General features: G+C 41.1%; 1 protein-coding gene across 6 annotated transcripts in view; it reads right to left on the bottom strand.

The window, feature by feature from the left end:
* Nucleotides 1–26,537, bottom strand: part of LOC147022983 (neuroligin-3-like) — a 103,652-nt gene that overhangs the window by 42,158 nt on the left and 34,957 nt on the right. For 2 of the 6 annotated variants that reach the window (XM_085887974.1, XM_085887975.1), the window contains exon 3: nt 2,789–2,938. The exons of 2 other annotated variants lie outside the window; for them this stretch is intronic. In XM_085887974.1, coding sequence (XP_085744100.1) covers nt 2,789–2,938 — 150 coding nt within the window. Of the gene's footprint in view, nt 1–2,788; nt 2,939–3,022; nt 3,156–26,537 lie in introns of those variants that run through there. 2 more of the 6 variants (XM_085887978.1, XM_085887979.1) reach the window with 2 other exon arrangements.

The raw sequence follows: 26,537 nt of genomic DNA, 5'->3' as shown, positions 1-26,537 counted from the left end.
CTTGGCATCGATAACAGTCTTAAATTTTACCAAAGACCCTCAACACCTGTATTAAAAGTCTTTGTGAAATAGGCAGTGAACTAGACTCCATGTACCTTCTGAAGGACAAGATCAGGCATTCCTGGCAGCAGTATACTAACAAGGTGTATTAACACTCATGCACATTCAAAAGCCAAACTGGCAAAATGCTATTGCCATGCACCCTGGCTCATCACCACTCACCAGTGCTGTGAGAAGAATGAGTGCCAGCAAAGAAAAATAATAACCACTCCTTTCACACCATCAGACACATTGGGCTGTTGAGGCAGTTTTCATTAGCTAGGGTGCACAATGCTGGATGGGTCACTACTCTGATGCAGGATACTCAAATGGCTCATTTTTCCTAGAAGCGATACTCGTTTTAGAAACTTCAAGATGACAGGCTAAGTCAATCCACCTGGTTTTGGTTATGGCATGGCAGGGGCTTGAACTCAAGATCTTAAAGATCTTAAGCCAGCCACTTTAACAGTGAAGCTAAAGATCTTAAGCCAGCCACCTCAACCGTTAAGCCACCACTAGACAAGCAAAGAAGAATATTTGAAAAAAAGAAAAAAAGAAGCATTTATCACATCACTGCAGGCAACAAAACAGATCATCGAAACTTCAATCTCTCTCTCTCTCTCTCTCTCTCTCTCTCTCTCTCTCTCTCTCTCTCTCTCTCTCTCTCTCTCTCTCTCTCTCTCTCTCTTTCTCTCTCTCTCTCTCTCTCTCTCTCTCTCTCTCTCTCTCTCTCTCTCTCTCTCTCTCTCTCTCTCTCTCTCTCTCTCTCTCTCTCTCTCTCTCTCTCTCTCTCTCTCTCTCTCTCTCTCTCTCTCTCTCTCTCTCTCTCTCTCTCTCTCTCTCTCTCTCTCTCTCTCTCTCTCTCTCTCTCTCTCTCTCTCTCTCTCTCTCTCTCTCTCTCTCTCTCTCTCTCTCTCTCTCTCTCTCTCTCTCTCTCTCTCTCTCTCTCTCTCTCTCTCTCTCCTGAATGATCTTCAGACACAACCAAGGGTGTGGACCCATGTTTGGAGAGGATGTGGGAGTTAAGGTTTCAAACATTGACAGACATTGCCCATATTATTGTCTGGATAGTGGGCCGACCCACAGGAGACCATCTCTTATAGTAATCCCCATTATGCTGAAAGGAGCCATTTGTTTTTTGTGTTTGAACTGGGTTTGGCCTGGCAAAGCATTTCTCCACACTTGATGTCTACTCAAAATAGCATGTACTCAATTATCAAGAATATTTTGTGATTGTATCAACAAAATCCATAATGGGTATTCTAACCTTTGGTTGTACCGAATGGCTCAATGTTTCAACCAGCAATACGGCGAGCCGTACATCCACTCGCCTTATTCAAAAGCAAATTTTCCCATTATTCTCCTCCTTCTTATATCCGAGTGGAGGGTGGTGGGCCAGCTCAGTCAACTAATCACTGAGCTGCTTCTGCAAGATCACGTGACCCTATGCTAATTGCAACACAGGTCAATGGAAGTCGAGTTGTAACTGTCTCACATCCATTAAAGAGGTACATTACATTTTACAACCTCGTCGTCCATGTTGTTTCGAAGCTCCAATGAGAGCCATCATATCCCACTTTGTCTTCACCCTTCTTCCTCTTCCGGATCATCTCGAGTGTGTTGATTTATAAGAGGACCATATGGGGGCACATGAAGCATTGAAATTCTCAGGCATGTACTACTTGTGAATGTCTGCATCTGCAGAGGAACCTGAGTAGGGTTTCAAACAGCAAAGGGCTTACCTTGTGTAGCTTTTCTTGGTTGCTTAAGAGCATGGGAATATATATATATATATATATATATATATATATATATATATATATATATATATATATATATATATATATATATATATATATGTTGCCAGGAATAGGCCTTTGTGTTGATTTCCTTGCCAAGTATGAATCCTCTTACTCAATCGGGACCCTTTCTGGACTAATTAAACAGTTTAGGCAGACCAATGATGTTCCTTGAAAGGTAAAATCTCAATGGGAAATCAGAACAGTAGGGAAAAAAATGGTGTGATTGGTTAACACGAAGCTGAGGTGAAGATATTAGAAGGTGTGAGAGTGAAAAGGGTACTCGGTATACTGAAAGGAGAAATACAGGAAGGTGTGAATGAGGTAAAGAGGGCAGGAGAGTATGAGAGCTGCATTAGCCAAGATCATGGAAACCTTTCATCACCAGAATGACCATTTATCTTCGGGTTTCACTTCAAGTTTTAATCCACAAAAGGCTCTGACCATGGCAAGGAGCCAGGCACTGAAAGCAGCAGAAAGGTAGAAAAGGAGGCAGTGATGAAAAGTGAGAAGGATATACAGCATGAACCAAAAAAAAATGATATTAAGAGAGAAAACAGTAAACGTTGAACATGAAGGCAATTATGAGAAAAGGGAAAAAAGAACAAAGGGACATATAGGCTGAAATAGTGCAAAATACACAAATGGAGATACATAACAACAGCATGTGGGATGTTTTGAAATTGCAAATGATGGGAATAAAAAGTGAGAAAGTGAGGACAAATAAATCTTGTAGGAAATTGAGATGGGGGTGTTGATGGAATAATAGGAGATAAGGTGATGAGGTGCAAGAAAAAAAAAAGGAAGAGATTAATTTTGGTACGGATGAGAAATGGAAAGAGGGAGAGATAGTTTGATTAATTAGAAATGAAGAGTAATGGGAAGCACACTGTCATGCTCAAGAAGATTAAGTGGAATATGATAAAGTTTGAGAAAGCTATGATACCCACCAAGTACCCCAAGTCGGTAGTTGATAGTTGCTACGACAACCTCACCAACACTGGCGAGGACACTCCCATCAAGCAGGCCACCAGCTCCCTCACCATATGCTCCACCATGTACGAACACCATGAGGGGACGTGTCATGCCGGGACGCCTGCCTGGCACAGTGTGCAGCTAGTACCCAGCACATACAGCTCATAGCATCACGTACAGCACATGGAATCAAATACAACACACAGCACCTAACATATCCAGCACAGAGCATCCAACACATCCAGCAGCAACCAGCACGCAGCATCCAGCATACCATTCAACACCCAACACCTAATATGTAATGAACACAACATACAGCACATTCTGCGTAAAACAACCAGAACATGAAGTACATTTCCTGAAAAACATTTCCAGATAGTTCACATTCCAACCTTACCTGCTGTTTAGAAGCAGAATTACTCTGCTCCATAAACAACAGTAATGAAACATGAAATACATATATATATATATATATATATATATATATATATATATATATATATATATATATTGTGCAACACATGCCTCATTATACTGCTTTGGCCACCATTTCAATAAATTATTTTAACTCTGATAGGTTAGATTTAGATTGGTTCACTTACACCTCATTTCCACTGATAAAGTGTAGAACTTCTTTGAGTTGGACCCAACAGAAACAAAACCAGGCTCAAGTAGGAGGTGAGCTCGACTAGACAGATGCTATTAAGTATGTATGGCATGCTGAAATTAATCGATGTTCTGCACAAGTATAAGCGCAATGCATAAGTTGCTGCAGAGTTAGAGGGGAAAGCCATATATTGGCATGATTGCTAATTCCTGGCTCAACTTCCATAATATAGAGCAATGCGACATTTTGTAAAACAGGAAGAAATGGAAACCGTGGGTCATTGGCAGTTGGTCGCATGGATGCCACTGGGCAGGGCAATGTGAGCGAGGCTTTTTATTTCAGGAGCAATGTACTGTACTTTTAAGGCACACCATGTAAGAAATAAATAGGGCACTCATTATGTATGGCCATTGCAAGTAATGTGTGGCCATCGTTCTATGATGCATTCAACATTCAAAGTCAACATGGCCACCACTGAAAAAGATAAACAAGAAAAAAATAAAACGTGACAATTGCACACACGACGATCTTTGAAGGTGAAGCGAGACGATGCTTTGGCATTGATGTCATAACACTCTCAACTGAGTATAAATTCCAAGGATGCATTCTCAGCAGGCTTGGTTCCACTAAAGACACGAAAAAACAAACAAACAGTGAGAGCCTGGACCAAATTTTTGAGTGGTTTCCTTTTTGAGCTTGCACTTCGAATTACAGGTTCTGAGTAATAAAGAGAGTAAATAAAAGGGTATGGCAATAATTACAGGTGTGCATAAAATGTGTGTAACACTGACATATCATTAATAACAGTTTTGTGTGTAATCTTTGAAATAGGTAATTACTTTACCAATGGCATTGCACTGGAGCTTGTCAATTCATTAAAAGTACATGCACAGGACAAACATGTTTACATCACAAACAGCATCTGCCTGATTGATGACACACTTCCGAACACTCAGTCATGGGAGTATATAAGGTGCCCTACAAAGCACAAAAGAGCTGCATCAAATGTCAAATCACTTGTGCTCAGACTGAGGCAGCAAAGAATAAAGAATATAAAATTTTCAGAACACTGTGGCAGAGTATTTTTTCAACTTGCCAAATGGCACTTTATAGGCATTTGCAAAGTGCCAGAAAGCTGATGGACGCCGTGGAATAAAGTGGTAAGAGATGCGCCCCTCCCCCAAACTCTGCATTAATTCATCTTCCTTCATCCTTATGTTCAGCATACTGATTGTTATTCAATTGAATTTGCCCTACTATACCATTAGCCAGACAGTTTTTGGTATTGATGTTCAGGAAAGCAGACCTATAACCAGGATTGAGAAGGTTCAAGGTTACCTCTCTCTCTGCTTGTGCAACACACTGAAACATAATGCTATGAAGCCACATGCAAGTCTAGCGAAGAGCTCACATAAAGCTCATGGACTTGTTTTATTGCCTGCAAGTGTATAAAGCATGGTTCTGAGTTGCGCTTGAAAAATAAAGTAAGAGTGGTTCTGAGTTGTGCTAACAAGCATACATCTGCAAGGCCAGCTGGACAGAAAAATGAGTGGGAGGGGTGGGTGGGAGGAGGGGGTAGCTGGGTTGTAGTTTAATGTTATCTTGATTTTCAGCAGCCTTAAATTTGAATAAAAGCCACAAAAAAAGTACAACAAAAAAAACAAAAACCATTTTATAGCTCCAACATATCCAATAATTCAAATTGTAGAAGCTAAAAATATGAACCATCAAATTTTCATTTACTTGTCCCTGTTCAAAGATTTATGTAGCCAATTATGGAGATCAGAGGTATGAAACAGCATGAGCTGGGTTTACCTGTAACCATTGTTTGACCCCAGTTCCCAAAGCGTGTGCCGAGCCATCGGTAACTAGACACAGGGCTCTAGGTGTGAAATAAGGGAAAGAAAGTTCAAGCAGGAAGAGGGCAATAGAGAATACAGAAAATGCAAACAATCTCATAGAAACTGATTGCAAGCTGCGTGCTTGCTGTTCTTAAGTTTAGCCGAAGATCAAACAACGGCCAGTGAGATCACGATTTATGGTGTGGAACCAGAAAGGGAAGAGAGAAATGATGTTTGAAAACAGGGTGCAGGCAATCTCAGGAATAGAACCATAACTCAAACATAATTGCATTGGGCTTGTACCTGGTTTATCCCAGCAGGCCTTCATATAAAATGGGCACTTGAGTAATTAGGTCATCCAATTATTTCCCCCCACTGATATAGGCTTCGTAGAGTAAAAATAAATGCTTGTATCCAAATTCACCTCCATTGTCTCTGAAGATGAAGCCCTTTTCCAGCACAGGAAGGCTTGTTCAGTAAGCTGGTGTGCTAGCATTATAGAAATGTAATACAGATAGGCCAGCCTGCCTAGCAAGTAGACTAATGGTGTAGATACCCTAAACACCAAAGAAAGAATCAACACAATACAGTAGTGAACCCAATTAAGGGCAAAGCAGAGCACAAGAGATTAAGCCAGTTCGGTTTTTCAGCAGGATGGACAGTTGTAGGACCAGGGGGTACAGCTTTGTCAGATCTTAAAGAAGACAAGAGTTATGATGGCAGTAAGGCAGGGTCTTTCACTCAGAGTAGTTAATGTGGGGAATAGTCTCACTGGAAAGGTAGTGGGAGCAGAAACAGTAGATGGGTTTAAATTTGAGTTTGATATATACATAGAAGCATTGGGGATATCAGGGTACAGGGATATTGGAAGGAATGGTAGGTTTGATATGGATGAGTGATTGTATAGATAGATGTCATTAATGTGCAATCTGTGTTTGTTCATTCCTCACCCAACAGCTGTGTTTGGTGGCTACCACCCCTCCAAACATCTCCCCCCCCCCCGCCCTCAAATATATTTAATCTTACCATATATAATTTGAGATGTGTATTTTTGAACGTTTGTTTGACTTCTATGCATTCTCAACCACTGGACTGAATTAGGTGAAAACTGGTAGTTGTACTCATGGTGTAAAAAAAAAAACAATAACAGCATGGGAGTGGGGGGGGGGGAGTTCAGCATTGGGGGTACAGGGTTTCTAGCATACTTGTGTATATATATATATATATATATATATATATATATATATATATATATATATATATATATATATATATATATATATATAGCATACTAGCAGGGCATGCTTACACATTGTGTAAGCATACGAACCTCGCTTCCCCATTGTCTCAGGTCGCTCACCTGCATTTTTTTCATTTATTTATATTTTCATTTACGGATGCTTTCCGACAGTTCTGTGATTTTTCCTGGGTGTCAGCTTCGACGTCCATAGGCACACAAAATTACCGTGCTTCCCCATTATCTCGGGTCACTCACCTGCATTTTTTTTCATTTATTTATTGTCATTCTTTTTTCATTTATTTATATTTTTATTTATGGATGCTTTCTGGTGGTTCCGATTTTTCCTGGTGTATCAGCTCCAATGTCCGTCGGAACACAAAATTACTGTGCTTCGTCATTGTCTCCGGTCACTCACCTGCATTTTTTTCCTTCCATATATATATATATATATATATATATATATATATATATATATATATATATATATATATATATATATATCTTTTCATTTATGGAGGTTGCCTGATGATTCTGTGAATTTCTTTCGGTGTACCAGCTTCGATGTCCATCGGCACGCAAAATTTCAGCTTTCTACGTCACCCGGAAGGTACCGATCGTTCATATCAGTCAGGGTGTCAGTGAGTACAAGCCTGGTATGGGCTGAATCGTTCAGGTGATGGGCTTAGGATCTGAGGATCCTGAGGTCAAATCCCACTTGGCTATTGAATTAATACCAGGTGGGGTTGACTGACTGTCATCCATCCGAGGTCGGCAAAATGAGTGGCAGCTTGCTGGTATACTGTGTCAGAGTGGTGACCCGTCCAGGATTGTGCCCAATCGCCAAGGAGACTGCTTAAGCAGCACCAACGCTCTGCACAGAGTATGGTCCCAGTGGATGGATGGATGTCAGTGAGTGAATCAGTGGTGAGAAAAAAAAATACATATATATATATATATATATATATATATATATATATATATATATATATATATATATATATATATATATATATATATATATATACATACATATACATATATACATCCATCAGATTGGGAGCTGTTGGGATTACACATTTTTAAAGAAGAAGGTGCTTCCAACCAAAAGTAAAACTAGATCTACTCTGCCAATTTGAGCAATAAGCAAGAGCAGACCTGGTCTCAGGTGACATTTCACCAGCTTCACAGCTGGCTTCTTCAGGCCAACAGAGGAAGGCCAGGAACAGCCAGAAGACAATGGCAACACAGATGAGCGACTTCATTGTACGCAACCCTCACATGAAAGGAACTTATGCGTGACTCCAGTAGGATGGGGGGTGGTGGCTTTACCCTGTGGGGAGGGGGGGGGCATGCCATGGCTATATAAACCAGCCATGCTCAGACACCAAGAAGAATTGGTACAAACACAGGAGAGAATGACTACACAAACGCATGAGAGAGTAACCTACATGATCACAATGCACCTCCTAACATTCCAGTTAAAGGGAAGACGGCAAACAAACCTCTAACCCATCCATTCTGTCTTTGTTTTTGTATACAAAGCCGAGGCTTGTGGAACAGCTAGTACACTGCACAATTTGTCCTACATTTTTCATTGTCCTGTATCTTTTATTGTCCTGCATCCCTGAATGACTCTGTGATAAGCTCAGTTTAACGTTTGGTGAAGAAACCGTTTCTGTTTGGTTAAGTACGTTGGCCGGTTTCTATTTCACCTTCTTTCTTTGTTTACTTGTCACACCCCCATCCTCATAATTTAAGAAACATGTTACTGTTAAAGTGTATTCACTGTGCATTTTGAGCTGTGGAGCTGCCCTCCAGAATAACCAAATTCTCCTCAAACCACTGGCATGTGTTGAAACTGCTACATGGCCAAATTAAACAAATTGCTGCAACACACTGCAGAGTCATTGCGTGTGCAGAACACCTCCACTCAGTGTCTTGGCGGTTAATCCCCGGTGGTCTCGTGTGACGCGTTAAGGCCCTGTCACACCTTGACGATTTAGCCAGCGTATGCCTGACGTATGAAAAATTTGGCTAAAACGCTAGCACACGTCGAATACGTTATGGAGAAGTTTGTATACGTTAAGAGCACGCTGCCATACGCCGTAGTACGCTGGCATACGTCGTAGTACGTCGAGCTGTTAGACAAATTTTCCATGCTTGAAATTTTTCGACGTATGCCAGTGTATGACTCACACGTTCCGCATAACGCTGGCCATAAGTTGTAGGCACGTTACGCGATCGTTGACACACGTCGGACACACGTTACTTGTAAGTTACTCATAAGTCGAAACACATCGAGGTAATGTTTGGCGTACCCGAAACTTATTTCTAACCTATGAGTAACGTGTTGTAGGCACGTTACGCAATCGTTGACACAAGTCGACACACGTTACTTGTACGTTACTCATAAGTCGAAAAACGTCAAGGTAATGGTTAGCGTCAGTTTTCCAGACTCCCTGGTTTTGTTTTTTTTCCTTCGCCATGAAGGTGATGTTGACACTTCGATTTCTAGTGTGGTTATAATATAATATAATTAATAGGCTGCCGCTCAACGATTTAAATCATAACCACACTAGATATCGAAGTGTCAACATCACCGTCATAGCGAAGAAAAAAAAAAACCAAAAAAAAAAAACCAGGGAGTCTAGAACACTGACGCTAACCATTACCTCGACTTGTTTCGCCTTATGAGTAACGTACAAGTAATGTATGTCGACGTGTGTCAACGATCGCGGAGCGTGCCTACAACTTATGGCCAGCGTATGTGGAACGTGTGTCATACGCCGAGTACGTCGATAAATTTTCAACACTCTGAAAATTTGTCGACGTACTCGGCATACTACGACGTATGCCAGCATACCACGACGTATGCCAGCGTGCTCTTAACGTATACAAAACTTACCCATAACGTATTCGACGTGTGCCAGCTTGGTTCGGCAAATTTTTCATACGTCGGCATACACTGGCTAAAACGTCAAGGTGTGACAGCGGCTTCACACTTCAATGTCTGGTGCGGTTATGATTTGAATCGTCGAGCCGCAGCCTATGAATAGCCTACGCCACGTGATCGTCGGCAATAAGCTGCCGTGCGTTATGCATAAGTTAGACTATCGTTGGGCATAGGTTGTGAACGCCGACAACACGCTCATCATTCGTTGGTATAAGTTATCTACATGTGATTGAAACGTTCTGTGTACGTTACCAATACGTTATGCATACGTCCAACTCGTTATGAATACGTCCAAAAATGGGGAAAAACGTCAAAAGTTCAGCGTACGCCAGCGTTTTGCATACATTTTGATACCTTGCCATACGCTGGCTAAAACGTCAAGGTGTGACAGCCCCTTTAGGGAGACTGAGTCCGTTAAAAAATAGTTTGAAAGGGATACGAATTAGGTGGCATGTTTGGTGTTGTCTGTGTTCAAGTAGGTTGGAGCATTTTATGCAACCAGGGATCCATTACAGTGAAGTTGGCCTGTTCTTATGTCTGCCATGAGGGGCGATATAGTTGTCATTGGCATTAGATTGAAAAGTGTAATTTGTTCGTGTATTCTCTGTAAATCCAGGCATGGCAATCAGGCAAGGTGAGGACAGGGTGGTTTCAGAATGGTTTTGGAGCTGTCTGCATCCTGTGTATGGCTTTTAAAACTTTTCCACCACCCCTGATGAGGTGCCATGATGCCAACCGGTCTGCTTGACGTCACCGTAGCGGCAATTGTGTGCCACGTGAGTGGCGAAGCTGGTCTGGGAAGAGGTAAAGCTCAGACATTGTGGTCGTGGCTGTGGGGGAGGTAATCAAAGGGGCCGCATACAAGGGGAGCAGTCAGTTGGAGTGAGAAGAGCCAGGAACAGCCAGAAGACCATTGGAGCTAATGCAGTGAGCCAGGAGCTCACTGGGCCACTCCTGTCTCTGCCATCTGCTCTCTTGCTTTGCCCTGTCGGACACTCCTTCACCTCTCTACTGGGTGCCATGGCTGCAGGCTGGTCCCTGCTGCTCGCCTGAGAAACCTGCTCGCTGCTCGCCTTGGAGTTGCTTCGATCCCTGTATCCTTTACAAGATCTTGCCTGGTTTCTCCCCTTCGTGCTTGTGGCACCGAGATCCATCATTTTGTATTAAGTGCTCTATGCATTCTTGTATTGTTTTATTGAATGCACCTTTATTGATTTATTTTTATTCATTGTTACTGTCTGCCATTTTGTCTCGGGATTCTCCATTTTTGCCATCCTGTGTCTCCTTTCAATAAACTGTTATTCTTTGAGTACATGTGTCGCCTGATTATTTACCATTCTCATGCGTGCAGACCATTTTAGCGTGGCTTTGGTTAATCTTTGAGAGAGATAGAATTTGTGAAAGGATCGCTTTAAGAGACTGGCGGGATTTAATATTCAGACTGGGAGAAACCACGCAAACCGCTCGAGCATGATTCCCTTAAATTTGACAATTCGCAAAGCATACATCGCTTTGGCATGACGATGGTTCGAACCCTGGCTGAGACATACCAAAGACTTAAAAAAATGCTATGTGCTGCTCCCTTGCTTGATGCTCAGCATTTAAAAGAATAGAGCATGGACAAACAATGCTGGGAAGACAATGGCAAACACCCAGTATAACCCTTGCCAAGAAACTGCTTCGGCAGCACCAACGATCTGTAAAGAGTATGGTATATCAAATAAAATGTATATACAGTATATGTATATATATATATATATATATATATATATATATATATATATATATATATATATATATATATATAGATATATATTGTTTAGGCTCTGCAAAACCACATGCCTCGAAGGCAATGGCATCCAACATACAGTGATCCCCAGGCATTTATTTCATTAGTCTTCGTGTAGTTAGTCCTCCCCTCATGTCTGGTGGGTTAACGGGACGAAGTGGGTTGTTTGGGTCTTCTAGTTAGGTCGAGTAACAGCCTCTGATTCATATTCTGATTCCTATTCTAACCCTGTCCTTTTAGCCATAGTACATAACAAGCATCCAAGCACACCACGATGCCTTACGTGGCTCGGATCCACATCTCCACTACACTCTACACCACCCCCGCATGGGAAACGCACGCCATTATTTCATTCAAATCTGTGCGCCAATTTGCAACCGGCACCTCACCAAACCTCACCACTTTGACCACAAAAGCTTCCCGCACATGGGAAAAATATTCCCGCACCCCCTCATACCTCTGCAGTGCTACAATTCGCCGCTCTATTTTGAGGAGCACTGCATGGCGTCAGATTATCCTTGGTGCCACGCGACGCCCGACCAAGCAACAGATGTTAATAGCTCAACCACATCTCACCGGGTACGTCCCGGGTGAACATGACGAATTGAACCACAGCAAGACCAGGGGCAATGAGGAGGGATCACCAGAAGGGCAATCCGAGAGTTTGGTTCGGGGCCCGCTTGTGCATTTTGGCTCATGGGAGGGCCTGTGGGTGGCGGGGAAGGTCCGCTGTCATCCGACATTCAGACTGCACTCGGAGCACGATCAGGGTCAGGGTGCCGGCTCGGGGAGCGTGCCCCATGTCGAGTCAGGAGCTCCGAGCCGTGCCAAACTTGGTAGGCAACTGAGACGGTTTCTGGTCCCAGAGCCTGGCAGGGTGTGGCTCGGGCTGCTGTGGCCCAATAGAGGAGCAGGATTTGAGCCACAGCACGTCGCTTTCTGGTCATTGCCCCACCCTTCGCCCAGGGCTTATAAAATGGGTAGTGTGAAACCATTAGACTCTTGCCTCTTCACTCTCACTTCGCTCCCTGTGTCGCTCTATATCCAAATACTATTGGTGTGTGATTGCCAAAACGCACTTCTTCTTCTTCTTCTTCTTCTTCTTCTTCTTCTTCTTCTTCGAGCCTGATCCGAGGCGACTGCCGTCTTTCGAGAATCCCTGCCGTGCTGTCGAAGTCTGCCACCCCCGCACGGCCAGACGGACCAGTGTGGAGCGCACGTTGCCACGAGCCCTGGCAAAGTAATTAAGCAGGAGATAACGCGCCATATCACGACGTGGGAATGCTCAGGCGGAGTGTCCCACGGAGGTACACGTTACACATACAGACATTTACACAGATAGGTTAGGGATCTTTCTCCTCACACATATATTCTCTTCTCTCTCTATCCACCCCTCTATCCCATCTTCTTTGGACGCACAAAGAACATCATTGCTGACTCGCAATCCCATTTTCCTCTGGCACGACACCATACCTCCCACATTGCACTACACCACACCTCTGACCTCCACACCTTAGACACAAGCAGTATTCCTCCCACCTACCTCTCCCTCAGCATTCTGGGTTGCATTGGTCTGCTGACTGCGCCAGGTCTTGAGAGGTCATTTACTCTCACCTGCATTCTTTCTCTCTGGCTATCTAATCTTTCTCGGGTTTGTGTGTGTGTGTGAGTGTGTGTGAGTGTGTGTGTGTGTGTGTGTGTATGGGTGTGTGTGCGTGCATGTGATGGCACCTGTCCGAGTATAAATTAAGACTGTAGAAGACAAATCGGAATAACTCTGCTCAGTGTCTGTTTTTGTTAGATTGCTTGTCTTTTGCCGCACTCCACAAAGTCCTTGCTATCCCCTACAGTACATAAAATAAAAACCCATTCAATGTACCACATACCCTTCCCTGCTTCATTGTAAATAAATGCTTTGCATATAAATGTTCCCAGCTCGTTTACGCGTTTTCTTCCATTGGTCCAGCATGGCCCGCACCCTCATTTAGCCGGGACGTTATCCCCCAACGATCTGTTTCCTTGCTGGTACGTGCTTGGTAGTCCTGCTCGACTGCATTTGATCTGGTAAGGTGATCCAGTTTGAGCAAGTGCGTACCGAGGGCGTGTGCCCCAGTAATTAGATCACGTGACCTTTAGGTAAACGGTATTAGACGGAGGACCCTAAGTCACGTGGTCGAGTTATTGGCGTTCACGGTTGATTAGCGACTGCCGGGTCAGAAAGTTATTCGTGTGCGACGGCCTGTGATTCCGGAGAGTCTGGTAGGAACCCGAGGTAGTTCACCCCTCATGGTCTTTGCCCCCGACCCTGGGTCTGCAATAATACACCAGTAGGGGTACCTGGCGTTGCCGGGTCTATTTTTTTGTGGGGGCCTAAAACACTTCCCTACACCCAGGGGTGCCAAGATGGGGTGGGGGGGGGGCAGGCAGGATAACTACCCCGGGGCATGGACCTAATAAAGGCCCGTAATTATTCCTTCAATTTTTTGTTTCATATAATGATTGCTTGTGATAATAAAACACTGGCGGCAGCTATATTTTGTATCTCCTTCCAAGCTACTCTGGGCGATTCCCCAGCATGTGAAGTGACGCCCTCCCTCGAAAAATAAACCACTGTGGGACTAATTTGCAAAATGACAATCGCGGTAATGACGTAATGAAAACAGGAGTGTTAGCCAGACTCCATCCAGATGGAGTGTGTTAAACAAATCGGCATGTAGGAATAAGTGAATAACAGCCCAATTTCCCTCAAACATGGCCTGTGTTTCTGATGATGAAACTATGGAAACCTCCATATAGGTTGTTAAAAGAAGAAAAAAAAAAATGAAAGGGAGGCCCTACACTTAGTATTTCCCTGGGCCCATTCTGCCTCTCAGCGGCTCTGTGTACACCCACTAAGGAATGTAGTCGGGGTCACTGAATATTGCCTTTCATGTTATAAAGGCTTCTGCATTATATTATAATGCATTATACAAAGAAAAAAAATGATATTATACATTATATTAAAATGTTCGGCATTATACAAAGGCGTCGGGAAAATTTTCGGGACAAGGAAGAATTGATTCAATTTTGGTGAGGATCCGAATTCGGATCTGGAACTGATAATTTTTTTCGTGATTCTTCACCATTAAGAGATCGGGTGAAAATAATAAATCGCACAATATCTCCAAAAGTTGCGGACGGATTCGGATGAAATTTGGTGGACAGGTTGTGTGTGTGACCACGACGAATTGATTCGATTTCGGTGAAGATCCGAATCTGGATCTGGACACGGGAATTATTTAAATTTTTTAAGTGATTCTTCATCATTGAAAGATCGGGCCAAAAACGATATAGTCCTGAAAAGCACGATATTTCAAAAATGTATTGGGCCCGATATGTTCTCGTGGATCAGGATTACATGGCGGAGGTGTGTGCTCTACCGAGTGCCCTTCTAGTTTAAGTTTGGGATGGAAGTCGAATTTCCAAATAGGAACTTACACTCAGAATACGAGTAAATGCAGACAGAGCACAAGGAGAAAAGCAATGAGGGAGAGTTGATTAACTACACATGTGGAAAGACAAATTGAGATGAGAGAATCAATCAAAATGGGTCATCGGTTCAATTCGAGGTTATCCTTTTAAAGAGTGGGAAAGAGAAAAGTAGGGATACAAAATCAGCGAAAGAAGAAGATTAAAAAAAAAAGAGATGACAATTGAAAAGGGAGAGATGGAGAGGAATTAAATGACAGATTAAAAAAAGGAATAGACACAGAGACGGATATTGTTACTCCGCTATCAAAGAGAGTCAGAAACAAACAGTACCCTTGGGTAAGTCATTCCAACCCCCAAATGTACCAAGCAATTAGCAACGGCAGCAGCCAAACTCTGCACAATTAATAATCTGCACTTAATCCCTTGCTTACTATAAAAGTATCCACAGAGCCCTTCCATATACGAATTAGTTTTCAAGACCACACGTGTATTAATTTGGTTTCGAATCTACATCCTATTTGCGTTTAATTATTCAGGGGTGAGGCATGCATTCAGAGAATGTGATTACAATATTTAGTTTACATCTTCAACCATAAAGGCCAATGCCACCATCATGCATCTGTGCAGCCATCTTTGTTTCCTTTCTCCATTTCCTTTTCACAGTCAACCTTCTGCTTTCTACATTTCCTTTCTTTCTGCTATTCCTTGGAATTACTCTCCATGCTCAGTTTTCTTCTGGAAAAAATTTCCTCCAAACCACATCTTTTTATCCTTCTCTTAAACTTTCTATTCGTGAGTTTCATGAATTATGATCTCGTATAAACTTTAACGAAGAAAAGTTACTGATCTCGACAGCTTGATGGAAAATACACACCGACGACAACTACAACTTTAATGGCCACAATTATTCCCACCTTCTTATGCGGTCGGTCATGAAGATTTTTTTGGTGCAAGACTTTCACGAATCGGCTGGCCAGGCCTGACATTGGACCAAAGGTGATCTGTTCGGGCATTCGTATCTTGGTTTGGATGTTGGCCATTACTCGCGTACTCTTTGCGAAAGACAACTTGGGATCTTCAATGTCTACCAGCTAATGCTAGCAGATGGGACACTTGGCTTAATATCCATCCGAGGGACGGCACACTTTGTGATGCAACGCTCCACTTACGAAATACCAATCCAACAGTTTATAGTCTGGTTGGGAATCAAATCCAGACTGGAGAACTCAAAGGTGAGGTGCCTATCTTTGCACCATCCTGCATTATACTTAATGAACTGAAAACAACACATGCCTATAATTACCAGTACAATAATTTGTATACAAGATGATATGAGATGAGATGAGATTACCATACCCTTTACAGAGCATTGGTGCTGCTGTAGCAGTTTCTTGGCATGGGTTGTTCTGGGTGGTTTGCCATTGCCTTCCCAGTAGGGAAGGAATTTGGAATTTTTGGCCAGTACGCCGGCAATAGCCCACCTACTCTTGGTGAAGGAAACCGTGGGATCTTTAACGTCCATCAACTACTGCTGGCAGAAGGGACACAGTTTAATATCAATTTTGAGGGTCAGCGCACACATTAATGCGTTGCCCTCCCTGTGAAACACAAGCATGATGGTTTAGAGCTGGGCTGAGATTTGAACCCATACACATGTATAAAAGGTGTGCAATGACTGGCATACTTCAATATCATGGGTGTTTGTCCAAGGACTTCTCAAATACAAGTTATTCATTTGTAGGTTTTAAGTGAATAGCCCTCATGAAGCATGATCTTAAACTGTGAAAAGAATTCTTGCTTTTCATTGAGCAATGTTGTGTCACCCTTGGAGATTTTAAAGGACAAAACTTCGGTCTTGGCACAGGAAACGTTCTTTGTAAGCTAAACAAAAGATGGGTATAGAGACAATATTTGCAGTGTTGTTGTTTTTTTTGTCTCAGTTAATTGTCAGGTTTCGTTATTGCCAAATGCCAACAAGAGATCTTCAGATTTTCACAATCAGACCTGGAAAACAGTTGGCTGTCACCTGATTATTTATTTAATTTCTTCCAGTCTATTGTTTGAACATTTGCTGGATGCACATACCACAGAGATGGTGTATCACTCCTTTGAACACAGAAATGAGATCAAAGGTCATTTTTCTTCTCCTTTTCCCTTGTAAATAATTACATTTGTTCTAAAGTACCAGAAAGAAGAACATTAATGCCACAATGATGGCTTTTGAGCTCAAAATGATTCCCATGGTGGAGAGATGAAGCATAGGTGGATGAAAAAACAATAGTTATGTTTGGGACTTTGTGTACGTAGACACAAAGTAGGAAGACACATGTTTTCGATTCCACAAACCTATAATGAAACAAAATGTTTTCATCCATCATGCACAAAAGCACTGTGTCCCTTTTGGCAATACTTGACACTGTGGAGTATAAATCCTTGTTCATTTGTGTTTAATTACTCAGAAATTCGTTCCAAAATTCAAGGACAATTGCTCATCATGGGCTGATGCAAATAATTTGTTTTGGGGGATGTGGTGAGAAAGATGTATGTTGGGAGAAAGAGAAAGAAAATAGCAAAGGTCCTAATTACTTTGATGATTATTTAATTTACCCTTTGTAATATGTTTCTTCTTATAGGGCATAAGATATCATTAAAATAGATATGCACAAATGAACAAGCCTTTCTCTCAGATTACAAGAAACTCTGATTTTTCTCACAATATGAAATTGGTATCATGTTTATCTTTTATATGAGTATAATAACAGATAGATGATTGGAATACCTTTGTTAGCTGAAGATGGCTGTTCACATATGACATACTAACACCTGGGTAGCAGTGAATTTGTTTATTGTGTTAGAGTTGCTGTCGAGCTAACAACCACATTGAGATGGCCTGGTGTCAAGGGATATCCAAAAAGACCAGACCATTTGCTATACCCTCATAGTTTCGGGAAGAATTAAAAATTTGTTCAAGGCGCAAACGACAACTCACCTACGTTTTTGAATGACATCATGGGATCATTAACATCTGTCAACTAATGCTATAGCAGGTGGGACACCTGGCTTGACATCAGTTCAAGGGCTGACGCACTTTGTGATGCAATGCCCGGACTGCAAAAAAAAAAATAATAATAATTTAAACCGGCACTTTATTTTCAGGCTCAGAAGAGAACCTAGATTAGACAAGTTATACAGTCGGTAAAGTGTGCTACCTCTGCATCATCCTGTCACACTGCTGGATGCTAATCATAGCCTTTTACTGCCACACCAACAACAGGCTGCTGACGTTGTTCACAATGCCTCAACCTTACCTTGTTACTGGGCAATAAAATACCATGAAGGAAGTGTTACTTTATTAGGCTTCCAAAAGTTGTGGATTTATGGCAAATAACTGTATGAAACAGAATCAGTTTTGACAACAAACACAAATACAATTTGATAAACAAAGGCCACAGAATTTAGTTTGGAGATGTTGAAGCTCACATGATAACTTGTTAAATACATTTCAAAGGAAGTCCGACAGATATATATATATATATATATATATATATATATATATATATATATATATATATATATATATATATATATGTATGAAGTAAGATTTGGGCCAAGTGAGGAATGATGACAATGTTACGTGGGGATACTATATATATATATATATATATATATATATATATATATATATATATATATATATATATATATATATATATATATATATATATATATGTTATTAGTTTTACAGCTGCCTTACTTGTCTTTCTTCATTGTAAAGCAGTTAGAAAGAAGGAGCACTTTGAGAATGAAAGTCAAACAATTTTTTTTCTACATTTCAGGGTCTATTTCATTTGAGCATTGACTTTCATACAAACTGATGTTGTCATTTATCATATAAAAAAGATGGAGGAATTCCTCTTCCAAAGGAAGGGACATTCAAGCTTGGCACGAAGAGATTTCAGTGACTCCGCAGTTGAAAACACAGAACCATTCTTTCATTCTAACCGTTTTAAATTATGAATGAACATTAGCACACAATTTTCATTTCCTTGCTATGCCCTTTAAAGCTATAAGTGATCTGCTCTGGTTTAGACATTATTTTGTTTGCATGTCACCCTCAAATCACCTTTGTCTCACTTTTCAGCTCCTTCAGAATCTTATGTTCCAAGGAAAATCAAAGCACCGGAGAGTTTTGCTTGAGACAGGTCATTGAGAGTCATAAAAGGTGAACTTGAAATGTGCTATTGTCTATAAAAGAAACTGTAATGTGAAAAGAAAGGTAAAGTGAAATGTGCCGTATTTCAGAATGTTGAAATAAACCCATCCAGTTCACCGATGGCCTTCAGGGGATAATCTGCTTGCCAAGTTCGCTCTATGTGATTCCAATTCACAATACATGGTTGACATTGAAAATTGCAGGACAACTTGCAATGGTTACAAAAATCTGCCTGTAAATTTGGCCCTGTCCAATTTCCCCCTAACCAAGTTAAAAGTAAAGTCTGTAAGCAGAAAGTGTAGAAGGCAAACCTGTTTAGATTTTTGTGTTGTTTCACCTTTGGTTGGCTAAGTTGCATTTTACTCCCAGCGGTCTCTTACATGGAGACTGTGCCTGGTATTCAACATCGAATCTTAATCCCACTCCCCAAACAACTGAACTGTGTGATGTGAAATGAAGTTCATATATTTTGGGAGAAAGGGGGTGGTTACAGGTGCTCAATGTGATTATTTAACATTGCCTTAAAGGGTGATTGAGATTTTGTGAGATGTGATATCAACTGAAGGCGAAGTCAGTATTTGTGTAACTTATGGACCAATCCTGATAAATACATCCCAACCATATTGGATCATCGCATGGAGGTGGGGGTTGACTTATGCTTTGGCATTCTTTATGTCACTGTCACATTTATCATCACATATTTGTTTGGCTGTTTTGTATCACATTCCAAAGCAAGTGTTGCTAAAGGATTGATTAATATTTTTGCACCTGCTGCCTACCTACACATTTCCTCCACCAAATTTGTTTGTATATTTTTTGAGGACTTCTTTTATCTCTCCCTTATTTCATCCTCTGTAAATATATTATACAGACACTAAAAGCCCAATCACGTCTCAAACCGATAATTATAATTGGAGAGAACAACCAATCTGCTCTCACCTAATCAATTATTCCCAGGTCTGGTAGGATGACAATCAGGCTTGGACTAGAAAGCTCTTTCGAACCACTCACTCACTGACAGATATTAAAGATCGGTACCTTCCAGGTGACGTAGAAAGCTGAAATTTTGCGTGCCAATGGACATTGAAGCCAGGACACCGGAAAATTTTACAGAATCATCGGACAACATCCTTAAAACAAAATATAAATAAACGAAAAAAAATGAAAAAATGCAGGTGAGCGACCCGAGACAATGGGGAAGCACAGCAATTTTGTGTGCCGACAGACATCGAAGCCGATACAACAGGAAAAATCACAGAACCATTGGAAAGCATCTGAAAATGAAAATATAAATAAATGAAAAAAAAAACATGCCGGTGACTCAAGACAATGGGGAAGCACAGTAATTGTGTGTGCTGACGAACATCAAAGAAATAACAGAACCATCGGACAACATCCATAAATGAAAATATAAATAAATGAAGAAAAAAAAACGAAAATGAATAAATGAAAAATCAAATGCAGGTGACCGACCTGAGACAATAGGGAAACACAGTCCGTATGTTTACACAATGTGTAAGCACATCCCTCTTGTGTATGTATATATATATATATATATATATATATATATATATATATATATATATATATATATATATATATATATATGTTCTGGAATCCTGAGATTGTTGTATTACCTTGTAAGTGATATTTCATATGCTATGGAGGAAAGAATGGCTGTTTTTGGTGCTTTTAACAAAATACACCATTTTTTGTATAGCATATGCTTGTGAAAGTAAAAGTTACAGCTCAACGTACCACTTATATTACTCAAATTTTCTCATAATCATCGTCGTTCATTTTCAGCACGTGGCTGCGGTTTAGTTAGCATCAGCTCTCACAGGGAGCGGCAGTGCTCACTGATGCAATGACCCCTGTAAGTTGGAGCAGGAATTTGGAATTTGGCCAGGGTGTCGGCAATAGCTTGTCCATTCTTCATGAATGATAGTGTGTGATTTCTAATGTGCACCAAGTAATGCTGGCAGACAGGCCACCCACCTACAGGCCACCCATCCGAGGGGCAGCACATACATCAATGAATCACCCTACCTGCAAAACACTAGGATGACAGTTTGTAGCTGGGCCAAGATTCAAATCCAGGCAAGACAGCTCAGAGGCAAGTGTACATATCTCGGATTTCGTGCTAGCCCTACTTAAATTTATTATAAAGTGTACTTACGAATATGCAATAAAATGAGGTAAAAGGAAAGTGAGACAAGAGGACACCCTTTGGGCAATCATGCCTCGACCATATCAACATATCAGCACTTTGCTTTATGTAAGTCATGCTATAATTACCTGCTAATTATAAGTAGGACATTTTTTAACATCTACAATATAAAGGCACACAGGATAGCTCCCTTTACATCTGCCCCTGAAGGATAGCTTGCCTGGAGTGACAGCAGGAAGGAAAGAATGGCTGTTTTGGGTGCTTTTGTACTGTATATAGGGGGATATATACAGTACAAAATATGTATATTGTACTTTTGTACTCTTTGTACTGCATCTGATGGCATTTTATAATCAACATACTGTATATAGGGGGATAGGGGAAGCATATTACTTGGGGAAACAAATAAAAACCTGCATATTCAGGACCATGGTTAATTAAATATAATAGCCACTATCCTAAAAATTGCAGCATAACAACATGAGATGGTAGTGCATGACATGGTTGAAGCCTTGGAGTTCAGAGTGCAATTGAACCGTTGGAAGAAAAGAGGAACAAAGGAGTGCAGGTGAAAAGAAAGGCTGGATTTTTGGAGTTAACCAGAAAGGGGTTACTGGAAAAAAACGTGTATGTCGTGGAGGAGCTGGGGAAGGTCAGAGTCTAAATCCTCAATGAGCAATGACACAGGGCTTGCTGCTTTTCTACCACTAACCAGTCGACAGCCCGACGTAAATTTTTTGGGGTTTAATTCAGATTTTTATTTTTTGCTTCTACCAGTGCTCTCCACCCAACATCCGCCCCTATTTTGCCCTCATTGTTCAAACATGCACCTCATCCAACCAACTTATTGTTTACCTACCTTCCTAAATCCAAACAATTACAGTTCACCTGTAATCATTTGTTCCCTTTTGTCCTAAAAATGAAGAATCTTCCTGCTTTTTCTGAGTTCTGCTCATCCCTTCATTTTCTGTATTTTGGAGTGTCATTCAATCAATGAATCCTTTTGATGACTAGTAATACCTGAAACATGGTGTCAATACCCTGTCCTGGCTTCAGGCAGGTGAAACAACTTCCACTATTCCATGTGTACAAGCAAAAATTGAAAGCCTTCGCCCTACCCTCGCAGAGAGTGGTGGGGGCAGGGTATGTTATTTCACACCCATGACACAACCCTGGGTACCCCAAGCTACGAAAACATCTGCAGAATTTGGTGGAGATCGGCCTGCGAACAGTATTCCATTCTATAAGGTACATACATACATACATACATACATACATACATACATACATACATACATACGCCTGGTGTTGGCTTAATGGCTGGGGTGGTGGGCTTGGGATCCGAGGGTCCTAAGTTCAAATCCCGCTTGGATGTTGAATAAATACCAGGTGGGGTTGACTCAGCCTGTCATCCTTCTGAGATTGGCAAAGATGAGTACCAGCATGCTGGTATACTGTGACAGAGTGGTGAACCGACCAGGATTGTGCCCAATAGCCAAGCAAACTGCTTCGGCAGCACCAATGCCCTGCACAGAGTATGGTCCTGAAGGATGGATGGATACGTACATACATACATACATACATACATCCAATCCAATGTATCATACCATGTTAGAGAGTGTTGATACTGCCAAAGCAGTTTCTTGACAAGGGTCATGCTAGGTGGTTTGCCATCTCTCTCTCTCCCAGCAGTATAGTTGGGGCAGGAATTTGGAATTTGGCTATGGTGCTGGCAAGAGCTCACCCACTCTACAAAGGAGAGCACATGTTTCTTTAATGTCTACCAACAAATGCTGGCAGATGGGATGCACAGTTAGGGTTAGAGATTTTAGAACCATAACTGATGAGGCTGTGAGAATTTTAAAAGGCAGATAGTTGCACAATTGATACGCATATCTGAAGAATTATAATCCATCATAAACGTCTTCATCCTCGTGTAAGCAATTACCAGGGGATTCCGTTTATTTGAACTTAGCATTCTTGTAGGGGTGTACAGTGCGGTTACGTCAAAAATGTAGCCTGGAAGCAATAATTTGTTGTTGGCTTTATAGGTCATCGGTGACATTTTGAAATCGATATGTTGGTATACTGGGTTAGTACGCCAACATATAGATTTCACTGACATTTCATTTAATTTGCAAGCTGGAACTTGGCTGCTATATTCTGAATAGGTTGTAGGGAATTGAAAGAAGAGACAACTCGGCTTACTAACAGTGAGTTGCAGTAATCCAAGCGTGACATTATGAGAGCACAAACCAAAGTAACAGTCATCTTCTGATTCATTCCCTGGTCAGTTTTCCATCACCTTAAACCTGATGTCTACTCTGAGCTTTTACGCTCATCCTATCATGTGCAGCCCTGTGGCTGCTGGTTGCAGCTACAGGGCTACATTATTTTCTGGGGGTGCGGCTGTGCTGCTGATGCAGTGCCCTCTATTATTAGTACACTATTACTCATTTTGCCGACCTCGGAAGGATGACGGGCTGAGTCGACCCCACCTGGTGTTACTTCAACAGCCAACAGGGGCTCAAATTCAAGACCCTAAAATCTTAAGCCAGCCACCTTAACCATCAAATCAACACCAGCCTTTTCTTTCCCAATATTAGTATGTATGTCCCTTAGTTCTCAGTCATTAATTTTCCAATGAGCCTAAACATCTGTATAAAACGATGCCTCATTTTCATGAATGGAGTTTGCAGATAACAATATCTTGCAAAACAATTAAGGTTCCAACACCAACTACGTCAATTTTTTTTGAACCCAAGGAGTATCAACACTTATTTTCCAACATACATTAATTTTTTTTTTCTTCACTGACTAGTTGTGCATCAAATTGATGTGAATTGCCATCAAAAAACGCCAGCAGCTTGAGGTTGAACTTCATGCATTTGTAATGATCAGGAGCATTGAGATTTGCTTTGAGCCATCATGAGTGCCACTAACAGCTAATTCATTACAGAAGATCGAATTCTCATTGTTTTTCCACAGTGACCAACACTCACAGAAAAGCCTGTGCATAGATTACTTGAAGGACAAGGACATTGTGACATGCGATTAGAAATAACAAACGACATGGGTTTTGGAACTGTGCCAACTGGATAAGGGGTAAAATGCTTTGCAGCATTATCCTTGCAGCCCAGTTCTAGGCAAAATTCTACATTCCATGTACACTTCCAAAACGTTCACCCAGCAGCATTTCATAACCCCTGCTTTGACCTTGGCAGTCGTTTCATGAGTGATGATGTTTCATGGATGGCCTGACTGTGGATCATATTTAGTTGAGTCACGCCCACGGTGCCTTTTCCATTTGTGGCGACAATGCATTCGCAGATTGTTTTGGCATTGACGCCTTTATTGCCCAAGGATGCAATGGCTAACCAGCTCTTTGAAATGCTCAAAACTAACATTGTATTATGGTTAAAACAAAAACAATTAGAGTTGGTGTTAAGTAATGGATGACAAGTCAAAGACTTTAACAAATTAACATGATAAACACATTGAGCTACACAGACGATTGTAAGGCAAACTCTGAAGATGAAACTCAATGCACTGTACCGTGAATTTTCACATCAAGAATTTTAATTGCCGCATTGAAATGTTATGTACCGATGGTCTTTGCCTAAAATGCAATCCTAGAGCTAAAAACTTTGTTCTAGGGTATTGTGAAGAATTAAATTGTAAATCAAGATTAATTAAGCGGAATATACCATACATAAAAAGAAACACAATGGCTTTGTGTGAACACAATGCAATTGCGTAGGAATGAGGAAACGCACAATGAGAATCAAGATTATATTTGACCTGGAGGTCTACAACAAGTCACCAACATCGTTTCGTTTAAAATTATGTAAAAATGTACAAAGGTTGAAACAAGCCAGTAAGCGACGAGGGATTCGCTAGGATCGAAGCGCTGGATATGATGCTTTTCATTCTGACCGATCCACCGACGAAGATTCATTGCCAAGACGTATTGGTTCACATACAATTGTTCCTCTGCCTGGCAAGATTTTTCCTATTGCGTATTTTGCCAACTGGCACTCATAAAAAATGGCGGTAAATAGACACCCTATTTTTGAAGGACTACCATTTGAAAAATAATTGGTTTGCTGGTTTGTGCTGTGGAGCCCCGCGTTGCAGACACACACACACACACACACACACACACACACACACACACACACACACACACACACACACACACACACACACACACACACACACACACACACACACACACACACACACACACACACACAACCCGATAAACTTCTCTCAATGCTCTTGTTTGACCACACCTCCTGAGCCACACAATATTTTTCGTAAGCCACGCCCACTTTCCTACGCCACTCCCACTTTAATAAATAATTGGAGGTGGTGTGTGGGTCGTGAAATCGTTTTCGGTAAATAAATAAATAATTGGAGGTGGTGTGTGGGTCGTGGAATTGTTTTCGGTAAATAAATAAACATATTATTAGAAATCCACAAAGACAGAAATGCCGGTGATTCCATTTATTTTGGATCCTTTTCACTTTGGTCAATAACGTTTGGATCGAGGAGAGATCGAAGGTGGAACGACGGTGTAGTTCCTTACAAACACTGTATACACACCTTAAATGACGGCAAATAGACACCCGATTTTTGAAGGACTACCATTTGAAAAATAAAACCTCAATCAAAAATCGGCTCGAGTAAAATTTTCTAAATATCTCGAAGTGTTTAATTCCGAAGTCTCGTTTCTCTACGTTCAAAACTGAAGGATAAGTATTGAAAATACTGCACGCGGTTTTTCGGCCGCTGCACAGCAACGGGTGGTTGCTCGGCAACAAAATTCAAACGCGCACATTCCCAGACCATATGGCACCTGTTGGCAAAGTTTCATCAAAACCGGTTCGCTAGTTCGTACTGTGGAGCCTCGAGTTGCAGACACAGACAGACAGACAGATGGAAAACCTGACAATAAGGGTATCTAGCATATATAGCGAATCCAATTATGGGGTGTAAAAATAATCAAATATTGGGAAATATGGAAAGGCAGGTTTTAAATCAGAGACCAAGATGGAGGAGGAGAGAAAAAAAAAACAAGGAAACTTTCACAGAAGAGGGGGAAAAAAGATTTTTTAAATGACACACTAAAACATAACTTGATCGATGACTATCTGTGACAAATAGCTTTGTTTTGCTGGATGCAGAGAACAATTTACCGGATTTTTATTGACATTCTTCAAGAGGTAAGTAGAGTTTTAATGGATTTTTAAAGATAAATATGAAATTTGGAAGGGTTCATGTTTTGGAATGTATATTTTATAATTGTTTAATAAACGACTGTGTCACGACATTTACGAGTATCTCTGAAGTATCTCAGATCATACTGTATTTAGTTTCAATGTGTGTTATAATATTATGTATATATATATATATATATATATATATATATATATAT

The sequence above is a fragment of the Eptatretus burgeri genome, chromosome 7 (assembly GCF_056783735.1).
Source record: "Eptatretus burgeri isolate ZD-2024b chromosome 7, Ebu_testis_v1, whole genome shotgun sequence".
Classification (NCBI taxonomy): Eukaryota; Metazoa; Chordata; class Myxini; order Myxiniformes; family Myxinidae; genus Eptatretus; species Eptatretus burgeri.
This window is presented reverse-complemented; position numbering and strand designations above follow the sequence as displayed.